The sequence below is a fragment of the Microtus oregoni genome, unplaced genomic scaffold (genome assembly GCF_018167655.1).
Source record: "Microtus oregoni isolate MIOR12 unplaced genomic scaffold, Mior012 000028F_ref0000031, whole genome shotgun sequence".
In the NCBI taxonomy this organism is placed as follows: Eukaryota; Metazoa; Chordata; class Mammalia; order Rodentia; family Cricetidae; genus Microtus; species Microtus oregoni.
Genome location: NW_024543087.1, coordinates 32763740 through 32776376, shown reverse-complemented (window position 1 = coordinate 32776376; position 12637 = coordinate 32763740). Strand labels below are relative to the sequence as shown.

The 12637-nt window shown below is 49.8% G+C and overlaps 1 protein-coding gene across 1 annotated transcript in view; it reads left to right on the top strand.

Moving 5' to 3' along the window:
* The window catches only part of Adamts7 (ADAM metallopeptidase with thrombospondin type 1 motif 7), a 45037-nt gene that overhangs the window by 23375 nt on the left and 9025 nt on the right, over nucleotides 1–12637 (top strand). Inside the window, exons 9-14 of the mRNA XM_041677284.1 lie at nucleotides 7901–8045; nucleotides 8624–8716; nucleotides 8995–9140; nucleotides 10277–10446; nucleotides 10754–10887; nucleotides 11708–11828. Of these exons, the coding sequence (XP_041533218.1) occupies nucleotides 7901–8045; nucleotides 8624–8716; nucleotides 8995–9140; nucleotides 10277–10446; nucleotides 10754–10887; nucleotides 11708–11828 (809 nt within the window). The remainder of the gene's footprint in view (nucleotides 1–7900; nucleotides 8046–8623; nucleotides 8717–8994; nucleotides 9141–10276; nucleotides 10447–10753; nucleotides 10888–11707; nucleotides 11829–12637) is intronic.

Below are 12637 nucleotides of genomic sequence, written 5' to 3'. Positions count from 1 at the left end.
TTCTTGTATCCCTGCTTTCTCCATGACCTTTATCATAAAGGGATGTTGTATTTTGTCAAAAGCTTTTTCAGCATCTAATGAGATGATCATGTGGTTTTTATTTTTCAGTTTGTTTATTTGGTGGATTATGTTGACAGATTTTCGTATGTTGAACCATCCCTGCATCTCTGGGATGAAGCCGACTTGACCATTGTGGATGATGGTTCTGATGTATTCTTGGATTCGTAAATACTTGTTTTGGTTTTTTTTTAAGTTGTCTTACTTCATTAAGTGTGTTGTCTGCTCTTTCTGAGGTTCAGATTTACATGAATTTATAAAATATTTTTCTTCTTCTTCTTCTTCTTCTTCTTCTTCTTCTTCTTCTTCTCCTTCTCCTCCTCCTCCTCCTCCTCCTCCTCCTCCTCCTCCTCCTCCTCCTCTCTCCCTCCTCTACTTCTTTTCTTTCTTCTCGTCTTCTTCTATTTTTTTAGAGACAGGGTTTTGTAGTCAGATTTTTCTTTGAGCCTCCAGGTCACAAATGATTACACAGAGACTTATTATTAATTATGAAAACTCGGTCTTAGCTTAGGCTTGTTCCACTAGCTTTTATAACTTAATTAACCTGCTTTTATTAATCTATATTTTACCATGTGGCTTTTTATCTTTCTTTTATTCTGTATTTCCAACTTCCTGCATCTCCATGGTATCTCCTGCCTGCCTCAATTCATCTCCTCTTCCCTTCTCTCCCTGGAAGTCCTGCTTATCTCTCCTGCCTAACTATTGACTGTTGAGCTTTTTGTTACACCAATCACAGCAATATACCTTCACATAGTGCACAAATATCTTACAACATTTTCCCCTTTTGCCTAAATAAAAAGGAAAGGTTTTCACTGTAATACGGTAAAATTATATACAATAAGAACAATTATCAAGTAACAATTACATTTATAATGTCCAGTTCATTTGAATTTGACAAATTCAGAGAAACTACTCTGTTATTTATCTTATTCTGATGAGTCCAAAGCTTTATACCTAATTTACTTTCTATCATAGCTTTTATTACCAACTCAAAATTACCATTTTAGATCTCAAAACATTTTCTTAGATAAACAATTTAAGCTTTTATGTTTCTCAACCTAATACACTTTATACCTCTTTTGTGAGTTTCTTTTCTGAATTTGGCTACAAGGAAAACTGTAACTATAACTATCTCATCTTCAACTCTATCAGAGAACTAAGAAGGATATAATGAGTAAATAGGAAGTACAGAGAAAACAACTTCCAAAACTATAGAAATGACAGAAGCAGCTGGCTGTCTGGACAGTCACATAAGGTTCCTCTGCAAGGCTGAGATATCCATCTTCAGCCTATGGGCTTAGAATATCTGACAGACTTTTCTGTAAAGCAGGAATTTTGAAGACCTTGTCTTGGCAAAGTTAAACAACTGCCTTCTTTTGTGTCCTGCTTGTCCAATTTGGACAGCATACTGTCAGCAGTAGAGTCAAGGGCAGTTTCTTGCCTAGTGATTAACTTTGACACAATAAAAGCAACCTCCATACAGAGTTACTTTGATGCCCATCATCTTCTCTAAAGTAGATTGGTCCTGCTAGATTCAGATATGTCTTATAGTCATGAAAAACCTTATGTTATTAAAACATCTTAAATGCTATATTCTGTAGGTCTCTGAAGTGTTTGAAGACCACCTATCTATGTAAAATATATCTTTGATTGACCTTGAAAACATATCTAAAATGACTACGACTTTGATTATTATAGATGACTAACTAACTACTAACCAGCTTTCAAGCCTAGAACTTTACATTACATTTTTAAATGAGCTGCATAGGTATAGTGCCTTAAACAAGAATAGAAACATATATGCAGTTTTACAAAAATAGCCTTAAATTTGTATCAATATACAAAAATACATTAATAAGAATAGAAACATACATAGAGTATGTTCTAGCAAAAACAACCTTTAATTTGTATCAGTATGCAAAAATCCATACCAATGTCAAATATTTGAGATTAATAGTTGCTTTTTAGGTAAAAATGGATTCAAAATCTATTCTTTTATCCTATCATTCCTATGTCATGTTTCCTGTGGAAACAAAGTTATGACCTCTCCCTCAATGGAACATATTTTCTGGCTTCCATTTGAAGTTAAAATATTCTTAAAATATATAGGTTGGCTTAACTTAGCAGTTTCCATAATCTAATGTCTCTCAGCAGCTATTGTTTTTTATACATCAGCATTTAAAAAAATTCAAAGTCAACAAAACAACATACTGGATTCAGGTACCGTGTGTATTTCCCATCTTTACATGCCATATTTTTATATTACTTTACTCTCTCTTTAAAGACTTTATTATTTTTAAACTAGTTTTTCTATGACTGTCTATACCCATTTTCTGTTCTTTCTTCAGCATCTAATCACATTTTTAAACACACTGTGCCTTTTTTTAGAGGTTTTCTGCATCTGGACTTGGCTTTACTAAGCACCTGTAGCATTCTCTGACTTCATGAGATGCATCTTAAACTGCTATGTGAGCTGCTGCACAACTTAGCTTCGTGCATGGCACTGGTGCACTGGTGCATGTGCTGGCAGCTGACCCCAGCCCTCTTCGAGGCAGTGAGGGCGGAGCCTCATGCCTTTGGGCCTTGGCTTGGTGCAGGTCTATTTGCCCCAGCTCCACTAGGCTTCTACTTAGTCTCCTGCCACTGGCTGAGTAGTGTGTTGCCCACTGCTCATAAACCCCATTCAAGTGCTCAGAGCAGGGCCTCTTAAAAGAGCCATGCCTGTGTACACTGCCAGCACCCAGCCTAGTCAGAACTCCACCTCCCCCAGCTTTCTCAGGCCCTATGTGGATGTCTATGCTTCGAGTTGGGCACTAAATGTAGTCAGATTTTTCTTTAGGCTGTCAGCTCACAAATAACAACACAGAGACTTATTAATTATGAAAGCTTGATCATAGCTTAGGCTTGCCCCACTAGCTCTTAAAACTTAACCTGCTTTTATCAATCTACATTTTGCCATGTGGCTCTTTGCTTTTTCTTTTCTTTTGTATGTCTGACTTCCAGTGTCTCCATGGCGTCTCCTGTGCACCTCAATCCATCTCCTCTTCCTTTCTCTCCCTGGAAGTCCCGCTTATACCTCCTGCTTAGCTGTTGGCTGCTCCGCTTTTTATTACACACCAATCACAGCAATACACCTTCGTACAGTGTACAAATATCTCACAACAGGGGTTCTCTGTGTAAACCTGACTGTCTTAAAACTCATTCTATAGACTAGTCTGTTCTTGAATTCAGAGATCCTCCTGCCTCTGCTTCTCGAGTGCTAGGATTTAAAAAAGGTGCAAACCACCACTGCCTGGCCTGAAATCTTTACTTTGTTTTTTTGTTTGTTTGTTTTAAAGATTGATTTTATTTATATTTATGTGTCTCTATATATGCACACAAGAGTTTAGTATCTGCAGAGGCCACGAGAGGCCATTGAATTTTTCTGGCACTAGAGTTAGAAGCTGCTGTGAGCCATGTGATATGGGTACTGGGAACTGAATTCTGATCCTCTGCAAGAGCAGTAAGTGCTCTTAACTGATAAGCCATCTCTCCAGGGCCTGGTTTATTCTTTCTAAACATATTTCTTTCATGTTAAAGCTTTTCTTAAAATGTGTTTGTATGTTTTCTATAGATAAGAAGAAACAGCTGTCTACTGGGAGATCTGTAGCCTTGGCTATAGCTTTCTGAGTCACTGATGAAGGGCTTATTGGGATTCAGCTTTTTTTTTTTTTTTTTTTGAGGGGGAGCAATTATCCTTAAATGCCCAGAAACTGAGGTTATGTTTCTGAGTGACTTGCGACACCCAGAGAAGACTCTAGTCTCCTGGGAGTGTCTCACATCTGTCTGCTGGCATCCGAAAGGGCAGGACTTACTGGTGTCTCAGCGTTTACTGTGCAGAATATTAGTGGTCCTTTCTCCATAGGTTCCTTTGCTGTGAGCCTTTGCCTGTGACTGGGATTCCTAGACCAAGTCCTGCTGGGTCTCTTTTCTTCTGGGCAGGGTGATGCCAATCCCCTGGCTACACAGGGTTGGCATGGAAACCTTCCAATTTGCTCTGTCCTCAGCTCTACTGGCCCCCAGACATCTGAGGGTCCCTGAGATCTAGAGTCCTGAATCTTCTAGGGTTCTGTTTCTCCATTGTGTCTCCTTGCGGCTTTAGCGCTCAGCCTCGGCCGCTTTACCAAGTCAGCTACTGGTCGGCCATCTGCTTTGCAGCTTCCAGAAGTTCTCTTGCCTCCGTTCATTTGCTGTCATCATGTCCTCTTACCCTCTGCCCGGGTGGAGTTATGCTTTGTTTACCCCTCAAATGTCAGTGTAGAAGGGCTTCAGCAGAGAGCTGAAGAGTTGTGCCTGCTTGCTCAGTGTGCTGTGGTTCTCTGGAAGTCCCTTCGCTATGGTGTCAGACGGCTGCATGCCTAGGGCGTCTGGGTTGCTGAGAGCATGGACACAGGTCTCTCCTGGAAGAGGGATTCGGATGAGGGGGTGAAAACTGGAAACTGAAGAGTTCCGTTCAGTGGTTAAAACCTGGCCTCTGGCCCAGGCTCCTCGTGTTGGCAGATGAGTTCCATTAGCCCTTAAGCCTCCAAAAATGGGGATCATGATGGACAGGCTTAGTGTTTGCTGTAAGGATTAACTGAGAAAGCAAGAGGCACAGTTAGCACGGTGCCTACCACATAGTACACAGTCAGTATGTGGCCACGGTTGCTATGACTCTTTCTACAGTGGTTAACCAAGTGGTTGACCTGTGGATTTGAACCAGAGAAGCTGCCTGGGTTGGGGAGGAGGTGAACTTCCCAGAGAGGGCAGAGGAAATCAGAAGAGTGGGTACCCTGAAACACCCACGGGGCTTGTTCCCAGCTGCCCCACCCAGAGTGCCACCCAGCACCCTGGCTCAGGGACAGAAAACTGAACAGGCAAGTCTCTGTGTTCTTTTCGCGGCTGGAATGTATGAGAGCCTTAGCTGGGGGCCTGGGCTCAGGGTAGGAGGAGGGGCAGAGAGCCCGAGCCTGAGGTTTGCTTTGCGGATGGACCTGGACTCCACCACCTGAGGGTGCTCAGGAGGGAGAGTCACCCTTCCCAGGTCAGGCCACACCTCTCTTGCTCCATCTGTGAGCCAGCAGTCAAGGGGTGCAGGGGAAAGGGGATAAGGGGAAAGCAGAGGAACCCTCCACAGCAGGCAGAGTGGCTGCTCCATCTCCCACCACTAGCTCCTTGCTGGGGTGGGACAGGAGACAGTCTCTGCCCAAACAGGGTGGGGATCCTCTGAACGAGTGGGTGCTGGATGGGTGGAGCAGCAGTCTTTCCATAGCTTGGGGAACTCTCAGCATCATGTACAGACCACCCACTATCCCTATATGGCCACGCCCCTCAGCTCCCAGCGAATATGTTTCCTGAGCTGCTTTACTGAGATGTGGCTTCCCCTCGCTGGGTCCACAAGCACACGTGTAATAGACCCCAGGGCCACGTCTAGAACCTGTCTGCAGACGCTCACCCTTACAAAGATGAAGGCATAATAACTCAAAGTGAGGACGGGGTGGCAGCAGTCCTTGGTGAGTGGGGGGGGGGGGGCGTGTAAGAAGGTGTAGAGGGACAGAGACATCTCTTGGAGGTAGGGACACACTCTCAGGGCTTTTAGAGCTGACACTGAAGTCGGGTAGGAGAGGAAGCTGAGCATAGGGAAAACCTGGCAAAGGAAGAACCTAGGAACCCGACGGGGTGAAGGATCAGGGGATGGTCTGCAGCAGGGAGGGATCAAGGGCGTCTGCAGCTAATCCAAGATAGCTGACCTAAAGAACTCCAGGAGTCTCTCTGGGCTGATAGGTGCTTATGTATAGTGGAGAGGTTGCAGCATCCATGCGTCTCTTCTGTTCAAGCAAGGATTTACCCTGGCCCCGAGACAGTGTTTCATGGTGTAACAACCCTGGCTGTCCTGGAACAAGCTCTTGTAGACCACACTGGCCTCGAACTCACGGAGACCTGCCTGTCTCTGCCTCCTGAGTGTTGGGATTAAAGGCATGTACCACCACCGCCCGGCTGTTCATGCCTGTTCTTGAAGTCAGGGTTTTGCAGAATGGGGATCAGGCCTGGGGGGGGGGGGTGGTGTGGGGTTCTTCATTTCTTTTCCAACAACCTCCTGTACAGAGACCCTATGACCAGAAACCAGGGCCAGAGAGGGAAATTGGCACACAGGCAGTCAGCTCTTCCCAATATCAAGGTGACAGTAAGACTTCCTACTGGAGTCACCCCAGGTCTACTCTGACCCTTTGTGGAGTGGCCCTGCCGTAATTAGCACAAGAAAAAGCCCCTAGGGGATGGCTGACGGGTGTGGGGACCTTGGTATGTGTCCAGCTGTTCGAGGAGCTTGGCTGTGAGCCAGCCAGAGGAAGGAAAGGCTGCCCCTGGCTTTTCCTAAGCAGACACTGCTCTGGGATACCTTGGTGCCTCCTACACTTGAGGATGTGAAGGTCGAGAGAGGCTAGGTAGTAGTCCAAGGTCATATAATATCCACAAGAGGAAGGGAAGGCCAGCTGCTTCTGTGACTTTGCAAGCAGACACTGCGGTGGATGCTTCTACAGCTTTGGATTGGTCCCTTAGACATGAGGCTGTGACAGTTCGGAGAGGATTGGGGGTAAACTGAGGCAACATAACATCCTCAGCCAAATTGAGAGGTAGGCTGCTATATCTCTAGCTGTCCAGCATCAAGCCCATAGGTGCCCCACTTCCTAGCAAGTTGGCATAGTGTCACAAGGGACTAGTGTCCCTTCTTCCTCCCTCTGTTAGATTCTACTTTGTTTTTTTTCCTGGGACTTCTGCCTGCTCCAACCAGACTCATGTTCATCCTGGCTCCCTGGCCTGGTACCTTCTGTCCTCAAGTCAACCTGGCTTCGGGTTGTACTGATCTCCCACTGACTGGACCTGTGTCCCACGGATTCTGCCTCCTATTATTTCCAACTAAGTCCTTTCTGTCTCGTCACCTAGTTGCCTATATTTGTAGCTCAAATCTCCTTGGACTCTAGGCTCTGGACCCTCCTCCCATCCCTAAGGGACCAAAATGAGCCCTTGGGGGCTGGCAGCACACTCCTACTCTCCTGCTTCCAGACAACCTCATAGAACATTTAGAGTTAATCAAGACAGAGGTGGTTGTGTGGACTAGGGATATCCCTGTTGCATCACTGCTCCCTGCCTGCTGCCTGCCTGCTGCTGCTGCTGCCACCACCACCGCCGCTGCCGCTGCTGCATGGCCATCTTTCTAGGCACCACATCTGAAGGAGCGTGTGATGCACATGGGCTGTGCCTGTTCATATTGTCCCATTCTCTTGTCACTGCCCTGGAATGCTTGCTAGAGGAAGGCAGGAAGGAACAGGGAGTAAGGAGCAGGGGGCAGGCCCTGGGGTCAGGGTGGGAGGTGGCCGGGCAGCTGTTCCCCCAGAGGCCTTTTGTTTTATCAGCTGTGGTGTGATGGTTTCCAGAGCTTGGCCCAATCCAGCCTGGCCCCAGGCTCCCAGCAGGGGTAGAGGCCGCAGGAGCTAAGAGCATAGCCACTTGAGGACTTGGTGGACCTGACCTTTGGAAGAAGGGTGCCAGAGTGTCTGTGGCGGGCCAGTGGCTTGTGCCAACGCCTGCAATAGGGGTGGGGTATTTGTTAGCTGGCTGGAGCTCCAGGCAGCTGAGAGAAGCCTACAGGACTGCCTTGCGAGGCTGGGGCCACATGATGGGCTGGCCAGGTGGAAGACTGTCATTTTCCCGCTGTTTCCATAAGTCCCACCAGCTCTGCTCTTCCAACCAGGCCTCTCTCATGGGTCTCAGGCTGCCCTCATGCCCTAAGGGACCTCACTTTACCCTTCCATCCCATTTTCTGCAGCCGTGGGTGGGGCCTGTGCTTGGATGACTCTCCAGCCAAAGACGTCATTGACTTCCCCTCGGTGCTGCCCGGTGTCCTGTATGATGTGAACCACCAGTGCCGCCTTCAGTATGGGGCTTACTCAGTCTTCTGTGAGGACATGGATGTGAGTAAGGGTGTGGGAGTCCCAGGCGATGGCCCTCACCAGCCTGAGAGTGACAGGTTCTGAGAACCTCTGCCTGCCTTGGGCTGGACTCTCAACGGACATGGTGATAGCTAATGTGACCTTCGGCAGAATCCTGGGGTTGGGTGGTCTCAGGCCCAGGTCTGGATTCTGTATCAACCCCCAGGGGACTTTGGATAAGACCCCTAGCCCTCTGGATTTGACTTAGAAGAGAAAAAAAAATCTGCCCTTTAGAGTCCAACAGAGAGTCTTGTAAAGATATGACAGACGCTTCTACCTTGAGTGTTTGAGGTGTAGCGGGGGCTGGAAGAAGGGGCCAGCTGGAGACAGAGCTCAGCTCCAACCTAGCCTGGAGGGTAGCCCCTCCCAAGGGCCCCATGATATGATGTGGTTGAGGGGAGGGGCCAGAGGAGGAGCAGACAGTGGACCCTCGCACTTACACACTCACTTGGTGTACTGCCCCTATGGAAAGTGTCCAGGGGGCTCTAGGGGGAAAATAGGGGCAGACTGGGTGGTCTCACTGGGGAGAGGATGAGGGTGATGCACATGTCTGTTTGCAGAATGTCTGCCACACACTGTGGTGCTCTGTGGGGACCACCTGTCACTCCAAGCTGGATGCAGCCGTGGATGGCACGAGATGTGGGAAGAACAAGGTAGGTGGGAAACCTCGACCCTGACTGAATGCGGGGTGGGGGAGGGCTGTCTGTTCTCTACCACGCCACGCCAGACTTCCCTGGGGCGGACTTCAGCTTCTGCTCTTAGTATCCATTTTGCTTCAGCATGGTGTCTGGGCTGTGGGTGACCATGAAGGCTGTCTTGCACCTTCCATCCTCCCGCCTCTGCGACTGTCTTGCTTGCTTTGTTCTCACTCGGATGAGGATGACTGAGAGGTGTCGGGGTTGGGTTGCTCTGCCTCCATCTGTCTCAGTAGTGGTGTCTCAGTGGAGAGTGCGTCCCTGAGGGCTTCCAGCCTGAGGCGGTGGACGGTGGCTGGTCCGGCTGGAGTGCCTGGTCTGTCTGCTCGAGGAGCTGTGGCGTGGGTGTACGGAGTGCTGAACGACAGTGCACACAACCTGTGTGAGTGCGGGGCCCAGGCTGGGATAAAGGACCTGAGCGGAGCGGATTGTGGAGACTGCCTGTGTTCCAGCATGCAGCTCTCAAATGTATCCTTAGAAGGGCCGAGTCCACTGTCTAAGTCACCACCGGCCACTTCCAGGGAGTGTTCTGGAAGCATTCCCCCAGAGCTGACACCGTTGCAGTCAGGGGAGTGCTCTCCAGAGCCTGGGGAGATGAACTAGAGACCTTGCAGCACAGGCAGGGACTGTGGGGAGGTCAGGACAGAGGTGAATGCTTAGCAACTGGGTCCTGGAATGCTCAGGGTTCAGGCCCTCCACCCTCACACAAGGGCATCCTTTTCCATTGCTCCTCTAGGCCTCAGTGTGCTCGACTCTATAATGGGATGCTAGCAGAGTCCTAGTTAACTTGCCATTGGATAAAGTCAGGCCACATGGGTGAGGCACTGAGTTCTCCCAGTGCTCTGGGAAATGCCCAGCACCAGCTTCTTCAGACCCCTGAGGAGACTGGCAGCAGTTGGGCAGCCCTGGTGGGGTGGCTGTGGCCTGGGTTGAGCCCCCTTAAGGGGGCTGTAGAGACTCCATGAAACAAGGGGTTGTCTGGCTCTTGGACAAACTTCTTTGCCTGTCTCCCAAGGAGGTAGAATTCACAGGCAATTCCATCTCAGGACTGGTGCTTCACCAGGCCGGTGGTCTGTACCCCTCTGCATGTCTCCTCCTCCAGCTCAGCCTGGCTGAGATGGGGGAGCATGTGAGATGCCAAGCCAAGGCAGTGTCTCACCTGGGTGGGGCCTGGAGGCTTCCTTCGAGCTGGCTCAGGGTGCTGTCCCCACGACAACCCAGCTCTCAGCATCCCCCTTAGAGGCAGTCCAACTCCGTTCTAGAGATGAGGAAACTGAGGCCTGCAGGATGGCGAGCATTTGCCCATGGTCATACAGCAGGTCTGGCTGAACCTAGGCTTCTTGCTGCCACTCTTCCGTAGATCCTTGGAAACAGGATGGAGGTGTATGGGTCAGAGAGTGGCTCAAGGGTAGGGCAGCATAGCGGAAGACAGCAGGGGACTCTGGGTGCGGAGGATACAGATGTTGCTTGGCATAGGGTACTAGTAGCATGCTCACACCCTGATGGCTCTCCTCGTAGGCCTAAGCACAGAGGCAAGTACTGTGTGGGGGAGCGGAAGCGGTTCCGACTCTGCAACCTTCCAGCCTGTCCTGCTGGCCGCCCCTCTTTCCGCCATACCCAGTGTAGCCAGTTTGATGCCATGCTCTACAAGGGCCAACTGCATACATGGGTGCCTGTGGTCAATGATGGTGAGTCCTGCTACCCATGTAGACACCGAGGCCAGGGATGGGGGACATAGGGGCCCCCGTGATATAGGCCCACGTATTGAGGTCCAGATATCACCCTCAGCCCTTGTCTGCTCCCTGCTATTGTTTGGGGTAGCTGTTCATTCCCAGCTCCTCGGTCTGCAACTCTGCAGATAGTTCTCAGTCCCGTCAGATGCCCTTGGCCTTACTACTCAAGCACATTATGGAGGATGAAGGGGATTTTCCTGATGGCCTCTGTAATGCCTGCTCTTTTGCTTTTGCCTCACGAGTCCTCTGCTTGTCCCCTTAGAGAACCCCTGTGAGCTGCACTGCCGGCCCTCCAAACACTCCAATACAGAGAAGCTGAGGGATGCCGTGGTGGATGGCACCCCTTGCTACCAAGGCCGGGTCAGTCGTGACATCTGCATCAACGGCATCTGCAAGGTGTGTGGGATAGCAAGAGACTCTCCTAGACTCACTGGCGGGCAAGGCACCCACCTCTAGGTCTTTCCTGGCTTCCTCCAGGCTGCACGCCCCTGTCCACTGACTCGAAGACAAAGCCTCTGTGCCCCGCTGTCTCTGGCATTGGACATCCCACAGTTGGCTCTAGGTTCTCAGCCACTACCATCGTACTACTTTGTCTCCACCAACTGCCTATTGCTCATCCCAGCACCTCCTGCCTATACAACCCCAGCCATGAAACCAGAGCTTGGATGAGTGTAGGCGCCCGCCTCCTCTCTGATAGGAAAGGGCTGACAAGGTGGTACTGGTGGTGTGCCAGGCTCTGGGCCTGCAGAAAGTGCTGTTTGGCAATAGTTCCTCTGGTTTCTAGTACTGGCTGCTCTTCTATGCCCAGGGCCCCAGCACCTTCCTTACCCTGCTTCTCACCTTCCAAGCTACTGTGTTAAAGGCATGGATTTAGAGGAAGCCTAGGAAAGAGGTGCTAACCCAGTGTCTTTGAAACTGAATCCTATTTCTGGAAAATTCCACCATGTGCTAGGAGCCATGCTTATCTGAAGCCTTCTATGAAAGAGACTTCCTGCCTTTTGTGTCATGTGATGCTCTCAACACTGTTGTAAGGCATGGACTGATGTCCCCTCTTCATCAGGGGAAGAGTAGCTCATGTGTGACAGGGACACTGGCTGTGATGAGACTGGACCCCAGGCAACGGCTCTTGACCTCCACCTAGGGCCTCCCTACTGAACCCTGGTGGATACCCAGAGGAGGCTGGCAGCCGGCACAAAGGGCCTCCTCTCTGTTACAGAATGTGGGCTGCGACTTTGAGATCGACTCTGGCGCCGTGGAGGACCACTGTGGTGTATGCCAGGGCAATGGCTCCACTTGCCACACCGTGAGCAGAACCTTCGAGGAGGCTGAGGGCCTGGGTATGGTTGGGACTGCTGGACTGCGGATGTGTGCCTGCCATCTTAGTCTCTGCCTAGACTAGACGTGACTGGCGGCGGTCTCCTTGTCTGGTCAGGATCCTCCCGGAAGTCAGTGAGACCCTGTCCCAAGTGAGACCTGTCCTAGTGGTCCTTCTATTCTAGGGACTGAGTGATCTGTCATCTCTTCAGAGAGCTGCTGTCTTCTGACCCTTCAGAGACCTTCCCAGGGCTGTGCCTCAATTTTGGGGTCTTAGTTACATAGGGCTTAAGTGCCAACCCTGTGCTCAACTGTGGGGGACACCTCAGGGAAGAGCTCACGGAGTGACAGAATCTTCGCTGTGATGAATGCAGTAGGCTGTGTACTTCAGGGAGGGAAGGAAACACCCATAAGAGGTGGATGATGATGGATTCAGGAGGCTGGGTGAGGAGAACCCCAGCTAGAGCCTGTGGACTGTGAGGCTATGACGCTGGGCTCCACAGCTTGAATTTCTTATCTCCCCCTCTGTAAAATGGGAATGGCAACAGTGCCTGTTACAGCATGGGGTGGTGCTGCGTAGACCCAAGCGCAGTGTTCCATAACTACAAAAGAGAAGTCAGGTTGACTGGAGAAAAGGAGAAGGGCCCAAGCATTTTGGCTTTCCATGATGGGAGAGATTATAGACAAGGCTGTGAAAAAGACTAGTTCAGTCATCCAGGAGAGTGACGCTGGGCCATGGGTCAGCGGGGAAAGATCTGTGGACCCTTTCTGAGGCCTCGGTGACCCAGAGTAGATATAATACCTGCCCTGTGTGGGAACTTAGAATCCCGAG